Below are 14,112 nucleotides of genomic sequence, written 5' to 3'. Positions count from 1 at the left end.
AATTGTTTGTATTTTTTTTCTTTTTTGCTCTTTTTTATTGTGATGTCTTGTTTTCTGTTTAATATGGTGTTTTTTTCTTTTTCTTGTGTAACCTTTAAAACTTTAATAAATATTAATTTTTAAAAAAATAGAATGGCATTTCCATGGCACCTCCTTTCCTCCCACGAGCTCCTCCTTCCACACCAACCCTGCCAGGCTGGCCGCTTGCCTTTCACCCCCTTTCCAGCACTGCGTTGTTTAGTGTGGCAGCACCTGCCCTTTGGAACTCCCCGCCTCTTGCAATAAAGCGCGTGCCTTTGCTAGACTCTTTTCAGGCAGCGGCTAAAAGCATTAGGAAGCTGAAGTAATTTTAATCTGTTTTAATATTTTAGCTTTTCTCTGTTTTAAAGTAGGCTTGTTAATTTTTATTGATTTTACTGCAGTTGTGTTGTTGTTTCTTTGTTTTTTTGTATTGGTAAACAACTTTACAGGTTTTTTAATTTTAATAAATAAATAAACAAAAAATATAAATAAAACAACACAAGCCAAAACACAATGCATCCTGTAGATTTAAGCATCTCTCCACAGTGGCCTCCTTGTTATCAGAGGCCCAGAATCCACAATCCTTTGTAAGAAAATGTGAAATAAAGTCAAAACATTTTTGCAGGCAAAAAATAGAGGTCAATATTGGGGAGGTGACAAAAACTTTTCCACACCAGGTACCCCCTGACCTTGTTATGCCACTACCCGGGGTGCAGGGAGGGGGCATGGGGGTCCCTGTTCAGATCATGCCTGGGGGGAGAGACCCCCAAGTCAGGGAGCAGAGGGTCCTCCCTTGTCCTCTCTGCCAAGCCAGGTAGGGGCCACTTCGCAGGAGTGAAGAAAGACAGTCAGGTTACCCTAAAAACCCTAAAACTGTTTGTGAATTCCCCCAGCCAGGCCTCCAAGCCTCGCCTCAGGAACTCTCAAATCTTTTTTCTCTCTCTAAGGCTAAAAGCATTAGCTAAGCATATTGCTCTTGCTGTAACAAAAAGACTGAAACGACTGAACACTCTGAAACCCCCTTTGGTTTCTCACCCCCTTTTCCTGGGAACAGTCCAAAATAGTCCCAAGACGGGAACTTTCTGTTCATGCTCAGGAGACATGGGGCAGAACTTTTCCGAAGGAGGAGAAAGGGGAGGGAACTGGAAGGGGAATAGATGCTCTGTGCAAATGGCTGTGAACTCGTGCTTGTTTGTGAGTTATCACACTTGCTCCTTCTACCAGTTCATGGATGGTAGAAATAAAGCTTTTTCTCCGAAACTATTCCTTGAGTGTCTGTTGACTCCCATTTTCCCTTTCCCGGGCGCAATATTTTTCCCACCCAAGGGCAACGCCTCATAAGGCCACAGGAGGACTGCAGCTGTTCTTCCTTGGGATCCAGATGCTGCCTTCCTTTTGGGGGAGGGGGATTTGGGTAAATAAAATAAACCCCCTTCAAATTGAGGGAAAAGTCACCTTTGTGAACAGAGGATGTAGACAGACAAGAACATTCCCACGTGGGGGGAGCACAGGGAGAAGAAAAGCCCGTCTGCATCTTCACAACCGGACCACTTCCTCTGTCCCAGATGCAACAACACATGTCTCTCCCCTATTCAGGCTAAACAAGTAGACAAACTAATGTGAAAGCAAATTTCAGGTGTGACCTCAGGAAATGCTAAAGCAATGATAAAAGACTCCTTCTCCCAACCTTTTCGGACAAATGAGGAGAGATTATCAGTCATTGTACCACTGACAGAGGACATGGAACACATAACATCCTTTCTGGCTCACTGTAATAAAACCCTTACCATCCTGATAGATACTTGTAAAACCTTCTGGAAAAATCCTAGCTGAGCATTTGTGGGTTTTGATAAGCAAGAAATGGAAATTGGTGCTGTCTCAAAAGAGACTAGTTCTTTTAAGCTACCCTCAGCCTTTGGGAATCTTGTCACAGGAGGAGCGAGAAGCTCCCCTCTGGAGTTCGTAAAGGGTAGATATTCCTGGTGCCCTTAATCCTGCTGTTCCGCCAGGGAAGCGGGGCTGCGTCCAAAGCACTGAATGGTGGAAGTACTCAGGGAAGGGAGCAGAGAGCGAGGGAAGCATTAGGCCCCCATTTCTAGAAAGGGGAACATCGGCCTGAAGGGGAGCAGCTGCATTTGGGCAAGCGGAGCTGAAGAAAAGCTGGGCCTGTCCTGCTGCGCTTCAGGCCCTGACAGCCTCCAAGTCCAAGTGTAAGTTGACTTCTCCCCTCCATTCACCGAGCGAGGAGGGCCGTACCGGAGTTGACATTGCCACGGAGGCCAGAAAGAGCAGAGGCCATGTTGGGTCAGGGCAACAGGTCCTTCTATGTTTGGAGCGGGAGGAAGGGCCGGCGGCCAAATTTTGTGCCTGTCTGTTATACACACATACATCTCAATAATAATAATAATAATAATAATAATAATAATAATAATAATAATAATAATAATTTATTATCTATACCCGCCCATCTGGTTGGGCTTCCCCAGCCACTCTGGGCGGCTTCCAAAAAAATATTACAATACTGTAATACATCAAACATTAAAAACTTCCCTGAACTTCCCTTCAGATGTCTTCTAAAAGTCTGGTAGTTGTCGATCTCTTTGGCATCCACAGGGCGGGCGCCACTACCGAGAAGGCCCTCTGCCTGGTTCCCTGTAACTTGGCTTCTTGCAGGGAGGGAACCGCCAGAAGGCCCTCGGCGCTGGACCTCAGTGTCCGGGTAGAATGATGGGGGTGGAGACTGTAGCAGGAACCCCCCCACCCCAATCATTCTGTTTGCACAAACTTCACACACACTCACACTCACACACTACATACGCCACATTTCTGTTATAAATTCATAGAAAATCAACCATACATCGGATTTGCACTGTTCCATTTTTTACTCCATGTGACAAGGACTATCAAAGGAGGGTGGCTTGGTTTCTGGTCAGCCATGATCCCTTCAGCATACCAGCACATCCACAGGGGCCCTGCCCAGTTGCTATGTCAGCCTTGATAATCCCAGACAGAAGACAATCAAAATGACAAAGAACTTGCATATGGTAGTGGATTCAGCACAGACTGAAACAAAGGACAATGATCAGATCTTCCCTCTGGGGGGCAGGAAACTGCAAACTCCCATTTGTCTCCTGGAAGTGACTCATGGGGAGGGGGAAAGGAGGAACCAGCCAGGTGACAGGACACTCAGGTTACCACCAACTCCTCCCTCAACCCCTCCTTTCTGTAACGTATGCATGATGTTTCTGGGGGTGGGCTTGACCTAGAGGAGGGGAATTTCAAAAGTTTTTATAAGGTCTTGCAGCCCATTGTTCTGGGTCTTTTCCTCTCTCCTGCAAGTGAGGGGAACACCCTGATGCATCAGTTCAATAAAGGCCAAGCCTACAGGCTGCTGTTTTGCTCCAAGTTATCCTGGTTGGTGTCTTTGTTTTTGTCCAAGGGAGCCCTCAGATTTTTCCTGCAACAGACGCTCCTTCAGATATACTGGACAGAGGCCGTTTAGGGCTCTATCTATCTATCATCTATCTATCTCTATCATCTACCTACCTACCTACCTAGATATATATACACCCCCCTGGTTCTCCTTTGGAGGAGGAGTGAGGGACGGAGGCACCTTACTGACAGAATGGCATTTCCCTGGCCCCTCCTTTCCTCCCAGGAGCTCCTCCTTCCACAACAACCCTGCCAGGCTGGCCTCTTGCATGTCGCCCCCTTTCCAGCAGGCGAAGCTGCAGGGACCACTCCCTTCCTGGCCCCCCAAAAATGGAGGAGGCCTTGGACCCTGGATGAGCCTCAGAGGAGCCTGGAGGGGGGCAGGGAGGCGCCTCTCGCCCCTTCCCAGACTTTTTCACCATCCATTTATTACTACTATTCATTAGGCCTCGCGGGGCTCTGGCACCCGGCACAGTTATGCTAAAGAATTTCAAACCCTAAGAGTTTAAAATAGATAGATGGATAATTGATAGGTAGATGATCTATAGATATATGGCAGCTGCCGGATGCCCCCCTTGTTTGGGCCTATGATGGACAGCAGAGCCAGGCCAGTCAGCGGATTTCGTCCCTCAGAAATTTCCTGTAGCCTCGCTCTGATTGGCTGCTAAGCCAGTGGGGGGGCGGAGCCTGCCCTTTTGGCGGGAAAAGGCAAGGCGGCTTTTCTGAGGGGGGAGCTTGGAGGGGAAGGTGGGGAGGAGAGGAAGAGGAGTCAGGGGGGAGATGAAGGGGAGAAGCTGGGGGGAGGGAAGGGAGACCCCCAAGAGGAGGGCTGAGGGGACCCCCTGGGTGTGGGGGGGAGGGAAGGGAGACCCCCAAGAAGGAGGGCTGAGGGGACCCCCTGGGTGTGGGGGGCGGACTGAGAGGAGGGAGCGGGGGAGACCCCCAAAAAGGAGGGCTGAGGGGACCCCCTGGGTGTGGGGGGCGGACTGAGAGAGGGGGGAGTGGCCAGCTCTCTGGGCTCAGCTTGCGAAGGGTTAAATCGAGCAGAACTGGAGTCCTAGAGAGGACAGGAAGTAGAGACAGCAGCGGGCGGGTCCTCCAGAGCAGAGTCCCCTCCCTCCGCGCCCCTTCCGGCCTCTCTTGTCTGTCTCCTCCCCGGGCTGCCTCAGTTTCCCTCCTGGGAAGAGTCCGGTGAGTCTCCTCTCTCTCTCTCTCTCCCTTTGGGGTGCCTGGGGGAGAAGGGGGTCCCGGGGCTGCAGGGGAGACCCCCAAGTCTGGGAGCAGAGGGTCCTGCTGCCCCCTGGGGGAAATGGGGGCGCCCCTGCCAGAGCCCCACGGGAAGCCTCTCTGGGGCCCCTCCGGGGAAAGAGAGGCTGAGCTGGCTGCCCTCCATGAGGCAGTGCAGGGAGGAGGGGGCTCGGGGGGGGGGGCAGGTCGGCAAAGCTTCCTCTCTCGGACCCCTGGAGGGGTGCCCTGTCTCCGGGGACCAAGGAGCAGGCAAGCAGAGCCATGGGGTGCTTCCTAATTTGGGGGTTGCTCACCCCCTTGCTGGACAAAGACTGGACCCCATCCCTGGGGTTCTTAAGAACACAACAGATTTAGCACATGCGCAGGGTCTATACTTTGACGGCTTCCATGCCACTGTGGGGGCCACATTTTGAGACTGGAGACTTGCAAAGATGGTGTATTAGCACAGGGAATATCAAAGGGGGAGGGCTGCATTTCAAAAATGTGGCATCGCCAGATCCTCCTCTGCTTCCACATACAGCTTTGGTCCCCATGCATCCCCTGACAGAGGCAAATATGGCCACAACATCTGGCTTGTGATGAGAGAGCTCAAGGATTGTGAACAGGGCTCTCCATACAAAGCACCTAGCATGGGGGCGACTACAGGTAATATCTACTCTGCTATTTTCTGCCCTTGCTCTGATGTTGCAGTTTTCAGGCTTGGGGACAGGATGGTGTCTGGGTTTTGCACCAAGTTGTGTCCATAAGCCCCACTGAGTTCAAGGGGATCTACTCTCAGGTCACCACCGAAACCACAGGAGAGGCTTACAAATGGGGCTTCTGTTGGGAAGGGGCTGCCCCATTTGGGCTTCTCCAGGGGCAGGAGAATCCCTGCAGGGCCTCTGAGGCTCCCTTTGCTTCTTCCTCTCTCCCAGGACCCTGCAGCTTCTTTTGGCTCCTCAACTCCTCAGGAAGGATGAGTGAGACAAATCCTGCAAACCTAGCGAGGATGGAAGGGGGAAGATGGATGGTTGACCTGGTCCGGCTGTCTCCTGCATCGCTCCCCACACCTTCTGAGCATTCCCTCCCAGGGACCTCTGAGACATCTGGTGAGTCCCAGAGGAGGGGAGATGGGGACTTGGACGGATGGAGGGTGAAGAGGGAAAGCTCTCTGGCCAGAAATGGGATAAAGCAGGGATTTTGCTGTGGGTGGGGCCCCCAACATATTGGGAGGCTTCCCCTCCAGCCAGAAAATCCCTGCAGGGCCTCTGAGGCTCCCTTTGCTTCTTCCTCTCTCCCAGGACCCTCTAGCTTGCTTTGGCTCCTTGCCTCCTCAGGAAGGATGAAAGAGACGGATCCTGCAAACCTAGCAAGGATGGAAGGGGGAAGATGGACGGTTGACCTGGTCCGGCTGTCTCCTGCACCCCTCCTCTCAACCTCTGAGCGCTCCCTCCCAGGGACCTCCGAGAGATCTAGTGAGTCCCAGGGGAGGGGAGATGGGGACCTGGATGGATGGAGCCAGAGAGGTATTGGGGCTTCCTCAGCTAGGGGGTGTGGGGGGGGGGAGGCAGGCGGATGGAGATGGAGAAGGGGAGCACCTTTTCGGGCTTCCCCACCTGCCTGCCTGCCTGCCTGCTCCTTTGTCATCTGCAGGCAATTTGAGCCAGGAATAGGTCACAGCTCCCCAGTCACCGTGATGTATTGGCAGCTCAAAAGGTCTAAAACCAGTTCTGTGATTTGAATGCCCTGCCAATGTCAGACAACTCACTGATCCTGCTTTGCAGTCTGAATGCAGATGGGGTCTCTGTGTGTTGTCTTTTTCTTTTTGGAATAACTTCTTATTTGCTTTTAAAAACAAGGAACATAGGACTAATAAATGATACAAATATGAAGACTAAGTCTTCGCATGCTATTTGCATATCAAAAATAGCAGAATAAATTTGCAGAAATATCTAGTAACATATGGTTCGTCATTAGTGGTTGGTGTATGAGTTCTGGGTTCATGAATTCCGCTAAGCCGCTTATCAGCTGATCCGGTAAGCCGCTTATCAGCTGATCCGCTAAGCCGCTAATAGCACTAATCTGCTAAGCCGTCAATGGGCTTGCTTCGCAAGATGAAAAAACCGCAAGACGAAGAGACTTGCGGAACGGATTCTTTTTTGTCTTGCGAGGCACCACTGTATAGAAAAGAGAAAGGGGGGGGAGAATAACTAAAATACCCTTTATCACATTTGTATCATATATATAATATAATTCATCAACCCATAGAAAGACAGGCTCCCCCACTTCTCCCCTGCGTGACCCCCTCTTCTCCCCGTCTCCCTGTTACCATAAAGAAGCAATGCAGCAGCAAGCGGCAGCTTTGTCAGCTGCAGGTGGCTGGAAAGCCAGACAGGATGTTGATGTTTGTGACTGTTACCATGGCAAGAAAGGGGCAGTCCATTCTCCGTACTGAGCACCGGATGTTAGCTCAGTGTGTGTCATCTGACCTGTACAGGATGTACATGGGTGGAGTATATACTCTCTCTGCTGTTGTTAAAGCGTGCAGACATGTTTATCTGTATGGCTGCAAAAGACAGAAATAAAAGCATGTAGATACTTTTCTGTCTGTCTGTTTCCCCTCCCTGGGGATAGCAGGGAGGAGAGTGAAGCAGTGGTGTGTTTTTCTCATGTCTGGGAAAAATCGCCGATTACAGACCTCGCCTGTTTTTCCTGCCGGGAGTCGCAGGAGGGAGGTCAGTAAGGAATTCAGCCGGTGCCTGAAGAGAGGCACATTCCTCTGACCGAGGCAGAATTCCAACAGTGGTAGCAGAGCCGATGGTTTCTTCGATCCATGGAAGTCTGCAACAATAGTAGCAGAGCTGCTGTTTTCATCGCTCCATGAAAGTCTGCAATGAGAGGTTGATTCTACGGAAAGAAGATAACGTCTGCCTACAACCAGAAGCTGAACAGACGAAGCTGACAGCCAAGCCACGGAGCCCAAGGTATGAGATTTTCGGGCTTAAAAGTGTGAACCCAGATTGATTCATTCTCTGGTTCACGGGAGCAGCGTTTGGGAAAAACAGCTCCAAGAGACAGGCTTTGCATTCCGGAAATTCTTGTGGTTGATAAGGATTCCTGCACAAGAAAGGAATGCACAGTAGCTAAGCAACGCCCGTCAGTGTGGTGGAAAGCTACTGGAATAGGGCTGGACTGTCAGGCTATGCCTGAGAAAAGAGAAAAACAACGTTTGTTTTGGCTAGAGTCTCACAAGCTCTTGGAAGGGAATTTCCAACGCAGCCAGCGTTAGAGCTGCCAAGGTGCCAGAGCGTAAACAAACCAGCTATTGGAGTTTTTAGCAGGCTTGTGCTTGAGAGTTAAATGCAAGGACTCAAAATGGATGTCAAAAAGGGGGGAGGCTTGCCTTATCCACCCCTCCTGACTAATGACAATTATTCATCTTGGTCTATTAAGATGAAGGCCCTGCTGCAGAATCAGAGACTGTTTGGGGTGATTGAGAACCCCATCCCTGCAGCACCAACGCGTGCTTGGGAGTCACAGAATGTGAAGGCCAGGACGGCTATAATTCTGTGTGTGTCAGACTCTCAGCTTGTGCATATACAGGATTTACAGTACGCACGAGAGGTTTGGGACACATTGCGAAGGACACATCAGAGAGATGCAGGTTCTTCAGCGTTGCTGTATTTTGAAAAGCTGACCAATCTGAGGCTTGCGCCTGATGGGGATGTTCAAGCGCACCTGACGGAAATGAAATATCTGCGCCAACAGATGGTGGAACGCAATTTCCATCTGGAGGAGGAAGTGTTTTGCTTTATGGTGATCAACAGCCTGAATCGGACTTACAAAACCGTTGCCAGTCAGCTTGGGTCCCTTCCGGCGCAGGATTTGACCTCGGAGAGGGTGTTTGCGGTTGTCCTTAATGAACAGGACAGACTTGCTGCACTGAAGGTCAAGGACAGGGGGAGGGAAGAACGGATTTCTAACACCCCCACTGCTACTGCTACTGGAGAAAATGCTGTAGCTTTGAACGTTGTCCGATGTTACAATTGTGGACAGACTGGGCAGCGGAACTGTAAGAAGCCACGTCAGCACAAAGAAGCCAAGGGGTGCTCTACGAAGTCTGAGGCGTCAGGCAAAAGTCATACCAAGTCACAGGCGAAGCCTGCAAAGGCTTTGATGTCGCTAAAAGCCACACCAGAAGTGGGGAATTCTTTCGTTCTAGACACGGGAGCGACGGTTCATATGTCCCCACACAGACAGCTATTTTTGACGTTTAAGAAGCAAAGCTTCGCTGTACAAGAGGCCAACGGTCAGGAGCTGGAAGCCACCGGCATTGGGACTGTGTATCTTGAAAGTCTGAACTTGACTATAAACAATGTTTATTTGGTTCCAGAGTTGAAGTACAATCTGCTCAGCGTTTCGCAGATTGCTAAGAAGGGACTAAAACTGTCCTATGATGATGAGAGCTGCGAGATCTACAAAGATGGAGAGCTGTATCTTTCTGCCAAAGAGAAAGATGGACTGTATTTGTTGACTTTTGATCAATGTGATTACATGAAATGTAATTCTAACATGATCTCTTTTGCAGGTGTAGCCAAGAAGAACGCAAAGTAGGTCACCTCGAGGGTCGACAGGGCATTTCAGCGGGTGTATGCTGATGTGATTGGTCCTCTAGCACCATCTAGAGGCAATGCAAAGTATTACTTAATATGTGTGGATTCTTTCACAGGTTTTGTCTGGATTTATCTTTTGGAGAGACCAAAAGAAGCCTTAGAAAGGTTTAAAGAGTTTTGTGACAAGGTTAAAAATATGCATGATGCTGACATAGATTGTCTTTGCACAGATGAGAAGCAAATTTTTCTTTTACAGGAGTTCCAGAGGTTCTTGCAGAAGAAAGGGATAAGACACAAAATTGCTAGTTCCGAAGAAGCATGGAAGAGATGTGTCTGTGTTAGGGTGAACAAAGAATTGCAAAAGGGAATGGAGGCACAATTGCTTAGTTCACATCTGCCACATGAGTACTGGGCTGTGTCGCTATTGTCGTATACATATACGTGGTTGAGAAAGTTTTCAAAAGAGTTGGGAAGTTCTCCTTTTGAGAAACTGTTCCATAGAAAACCTTCTGTTGCCCATTTCAAGGTTTTTGGGTCTCATGTGAGGACAGAAGCTCCAGGGGGAGTAAAGGATGCCAGAGGCATTTTTGTGGGTTATGAAAAGGGTCTCTACAGAGTAATTTTGTCTGAATCTGGTCAGGTGATTCTCACAAAATTTCTAGAGAGTGCTCCTGAACAGGAGAGAGTGATTGTTCACACATTTCCCACAGGAGATGATGATTCAGATGATGATGATGTTGATTTTATTGATTTCAGTAGTACTGATGGTGACAGCGATAGCTCAGACAGCTCAGTTGTCACAGTCATTGAGAGGAAATCTCACATAATGGCTAGACCCTCAGAAGAGGAGGATGAACCACTGATTACGCTTAGTACTGGTTCTCCAGAGAGTTCAGAGGCTGAACCAGAAAACAGAGAAGATCAGCACCTCTTATGTAGGTCTGAGAGAGCAACGAAGGGTGTACCACCCAAGAGGTATTCAAAAGAGTTTGCCAACTTAGCTATTGCATGTGTTGCTGTTGTAAACAACCAAGGTCAGATTGAAGCTGTGTCTGAGTCAGAGACAAAGGCACAACAGAGAGTTGCTAACCAAGGTAATGCAGATGCACTCATTCCTTGGAAGTCACACAACCGGAGAGGTACATTGGTAAAACCAGTGGCGGGTAGTTCCAAGGGTGGAACTGAAACATAAGGGGAATGTTATATGTATAACAACTGTTTGTTTTCTTCTCTGGATGACGCTTTGCTCGCAGCACGCATTGATACTTTAGGGGGAGTATGTTACCATAAAGAAGCAATGCAGCAGCAAGCGGCAGCTTTGTCAGCTGCAGGTGGCTGGAAAGCCAGACAGGATGTTGATGTTTGTGACTGTTACCATGGCAAGAAAGGGGCAGTCCATTCTCCGTACTGAGCACCGGATGTTAGCTCAGTGTGTGTCATCTGACCTGTACAGGATGTACATGGGTGGAGTATATACTCTCTCTGCTGTTGTTAAAGCGTGCAGACATGTTTATCTGTATGGCTGCAAAAGACAGAAATAAAAGCATGTAGATACTTTTCTGTCTGTCTGTTTCCCCTCCCTGGGGATAGCAGGGAGGAGAGTGAAGCAGTGGTGTGTTTTTCTCATGTCTGGGAAAAATCGCCGATTACAGACCTCGCCTGTTTTTCCTGCCGGGAGTCGCAGGAGGGAGGTCAGTAAGGAATTCAGCCGGTGCCTGAAGAGAGGCACATTCCTCTGACCGAGGCAGAATTCCAACACTCCCACCCTGAGAGATCCTTCCTTCCCTGCGTTCCTTGCAGGTCCCTCCCTTCTCCAACTCTCCTCTTCCTGTGTGTGTCCTCCTAAATTCAAAAAAGGGAATCTTAATATAAAAAATACCAAAAGAGATGAAAAGGAAACTCCCATATCCATCTGAAAATCATCTGTAGCAGCAATTATTCAGAATATGCCCTCCAGAATAATCCCAGCTGCATTTAGTATCCAGCCTTTTTCCTACCCTTCAGCAAGATGACTTTTCCTACATCCTACATCTCCCTCCCTAGCCCAGCCTTCACATCTTATCCACTCAGGCAGTTCAATATGACTCTTAAAATGATCGTCTAATAATCCAAATTGGTATTTCTCCAGCTTCTAGGTCCAGTTTCTGTAAAGCCTTATTAAAACTGTTCCAACAAATCTCAGCCGAGTCACAATCCAAAATTATGGTGTCTTTGAATGTTCATCCAATCCTGCTTCCTCTTCTTTCTTTTCCTAATCTTTGGACCTGTTATGACAACACGTCTGGATGACATAAAGGATAACCTGAGAACTGAAAATATGGTTGAGACAAGTGACTGTTCTTAAAGAAGACATATTGAAAAAAACATACTATTCATAAGGACAGTGACAATATGGCGGAAACTAGACTATTTGAAACATGCTATTCGTATCTATTTGAGGAATCAAACATGGCGGAAACCAGACTGTTTTCAACTATAACTATTCATGTCTATTTGAGGAATAAGCATGATGACAGCTATTGCTTGGTCCAACCCCCTTCAATACAAGACAATGGAGCTGTATGGGACCTGGGCCTATATAAGAACCGGGAAGGTCTTTGTGCGCTGTCCTACCTGCCGTCCGACAACCCTTGGAAGAGGCTGGCCATCTTTTAGTGGGTCCAGCCATCTGGCAGGTATGAAAGGAATGTATGAATGATGAATGATTGAGTCCTTATTGCTTCTTACTTGATAATCAATAGCGGGTTGTAATCTGAAGAGAATTGCGTCATGTTTGTCTTTCTTGAAAACGCTCTGATAAAGGTAAAAAGAACTCAACACTGTTTTCATGACATAGCCAGCCGTCACGTGGCCTCCCTGAGGTGGAGAAGGGCGCGAGGGTCGGTGTCCTGGAGGTTCGGGCTCGCGCTGACCTCTCCCCAGCCTCTGCCCCCACTGCCCCTGCTCTGCTTCTCCTTTCCCACCAGAGCAACTAATAATAATAATAATAATAATTTGTTATTTATACCCTGCCCATCTGGCTGGGCTTCCCCAGCCACTCTGGGCAGCTCCCAATCAAGTGTTAAAACAGTACAGCATTAAATATTAAAAACTTCCCTAAACAGGGCTGCCTTCAGATGTCTTTCAAAGATAGGATAGCTGCTTATTTTCATCACATCTGAAGGGAGGGTGTTCCACAGGGCGGGCGCCACTACCAAGAAGGCCCTCTGTCTGGTCCCTTGTAACCTCACTTCTCGCAGGGAGGGAACCGCCAGAAGGCCCCTGGAGCTGGACCTCAGTGTCCAGGTTGAACGATGGGGGTGGAGACGCTCCTTCAGGTTTACAGGACTGAGGCCGTTTAGGGCTTGAAAGGTGAGCACCAACACTGAATTGTGCTTGGAAACGTTGAGCATTTTGTCACCCCCTCACGATGACACCCAGGGTGGCTCACCCCCACCGCTCCCTTTCTACGCCACTGTCTCCCACTGGTTGTCCCGATTGTCGGAACCGTGGGATGGAAGGCCAGCTGTCTTGGGTCTCCCTTCTCAGCCTTGCCTCTGCGGAGGTCCATCAGTCATCCTCCGACGTGCGTCCGCGACTCACGCTGCTGTGTGTGCATGAGGACACGTTACTCAGCAGAGTAAACACAACAGATCTGGCTCGAGGCATGGATACTAGACTACGTTTATTGTACATAAATCAGGACAAAGAAAACATGGCTTCTCTCCTTGCCATTCTTCTCAGTGAGAGAGAAAAACAAAAGCAATAGAGAGCGGATGTTCCGCTCACAGGACTCCAGCAATCTGTGCTGGAATGTAAACACACGTGACATGTAACAGTCCCACATATCTGCAGCAAGGGTGGAATGGAATTCCCAACGCCGATTCCACCAGCCGTACGTTAAGCCCCCTATATCAATGGCATCCTAGAGCATGATATGAGTGCGACTGGTTCAGAGCTGTGCCTCTTTTATTCATGCTCAAGGGCTTGTTCAAATTAATGAGCGGACGATGGTGTAATTATTCAGCAATCAACATGGTCCATTCTCATCTGGAAGTGAACTCACATTTGAAACAATGAATAAGAAGTCAAAGTGAATTTCCTGGGACGCATTTTATTCCATCTCACCTACAATTCTGTGTGCTGAACACACACAAACACATAGCTAATATGAAATTCCTGGGAGTTATAGTCTCCAAACAACATTAAACTCGTGCCAGCAGGTTAATGATTTCCCCGCCTCCTTGAATTCCCCAAACAAAATTTATGATACTTTGGCAGTGAAGCTCACTGTGGATGAAATGGTGCATTTCTACCGTTAACATTACATCTTAAAATATATTATGCTTTGATACAGAAGTAGCTACACTCCATATAGAAATGGAACCTAAGAAAATCAAGTTGCACAAAGGAACATGAAACAACACCAAAACTGTTTGACTTTATGGATCAAAAGATAATCCCTGCTGGAGTTGAAATCCAGCTCTGTTCCTTTTAACCCTTGGCAGGCTGAGCACAACCGGAGCCCCGCTCTCTCCTCCAAGGCAGGAGCCTGGGAGGACACCCCCCCCCCGAGATGCTTAATTTGGGAGGACCCCCCCCAAGAAGCAGGGGACCCCTCACTAGACGCAGAGCTTGGGAGAGTCTGGAAGGGAGCCCGAGGGCCATCTAGTCCACCCCCTGCCGGGCAGGAAGCTCAGCTCAAGCATCCCTGATGAAGGGGCCCTCAATCTCTGCAGAAACCCCCCTCCGCCCTGCCTGTCACTCTCCTCCCCCCCCCCATGTCCTCGTTGTTGTCTTCAGGTCAACAGGGTCCGGAGGCAGAGAGGAGAGGGGGAGA

The 14,112-nt window shown here is 48.9% G+C and overlaps 1 protein-coding gene across 1 annotated transcript; it reads left to right on the top strand.

Annotated features, from left to right (window-relative positions):
- The first annotated feature begins 4,394 nt into the window (after positions 1–4,394).
- LOC114589642 (uncharacterized) lies at positions 4,395–12,055 on the top strand. Its single transcript, XM_077923415.1, has 5 exons — positions 4,395–4,644; positions 5,222–5,346; positions 5,616–5,789; positions 5,982–6,155; positions 11,590–12,055. The coding sequence occupies exons 2-5, from the start codon at positions 5,280–5,282 to the stop codon at positions 11,592–11,594; spliced, it is 420 nt and encodes a 139-aa protein (XP_077779541.1). The 5' UTR covers positions 4,395–4,644; positions 5,222–5,279; the 3' UTR covers positions 11,595–12,055.
- The last annotated feature ends 2,057 nt before the right edge of the window (positions 12,056–14,112 follow it).

The sequence above is a fragment of the Podarcis muralis genome, chromosome 2, assembly GCF_964188315.1.
Source record: "Podarcis muralis chromosome 2, rPodMur119.hap1.1, whole genome shotgun sequence".
In the NCBI taxonomy this organism is placed as follows: Eukaryota; Metazoa; Chordata; class Lepidosauria; order Squamata; family Lacertidae; genus Podarcis; species Podarcis muralis.
The sequence above is the reverse complement of the archived record's forward strand: the minus strand, read 5'-3'. Positions and strand labels throughout refer to the sequence as shown.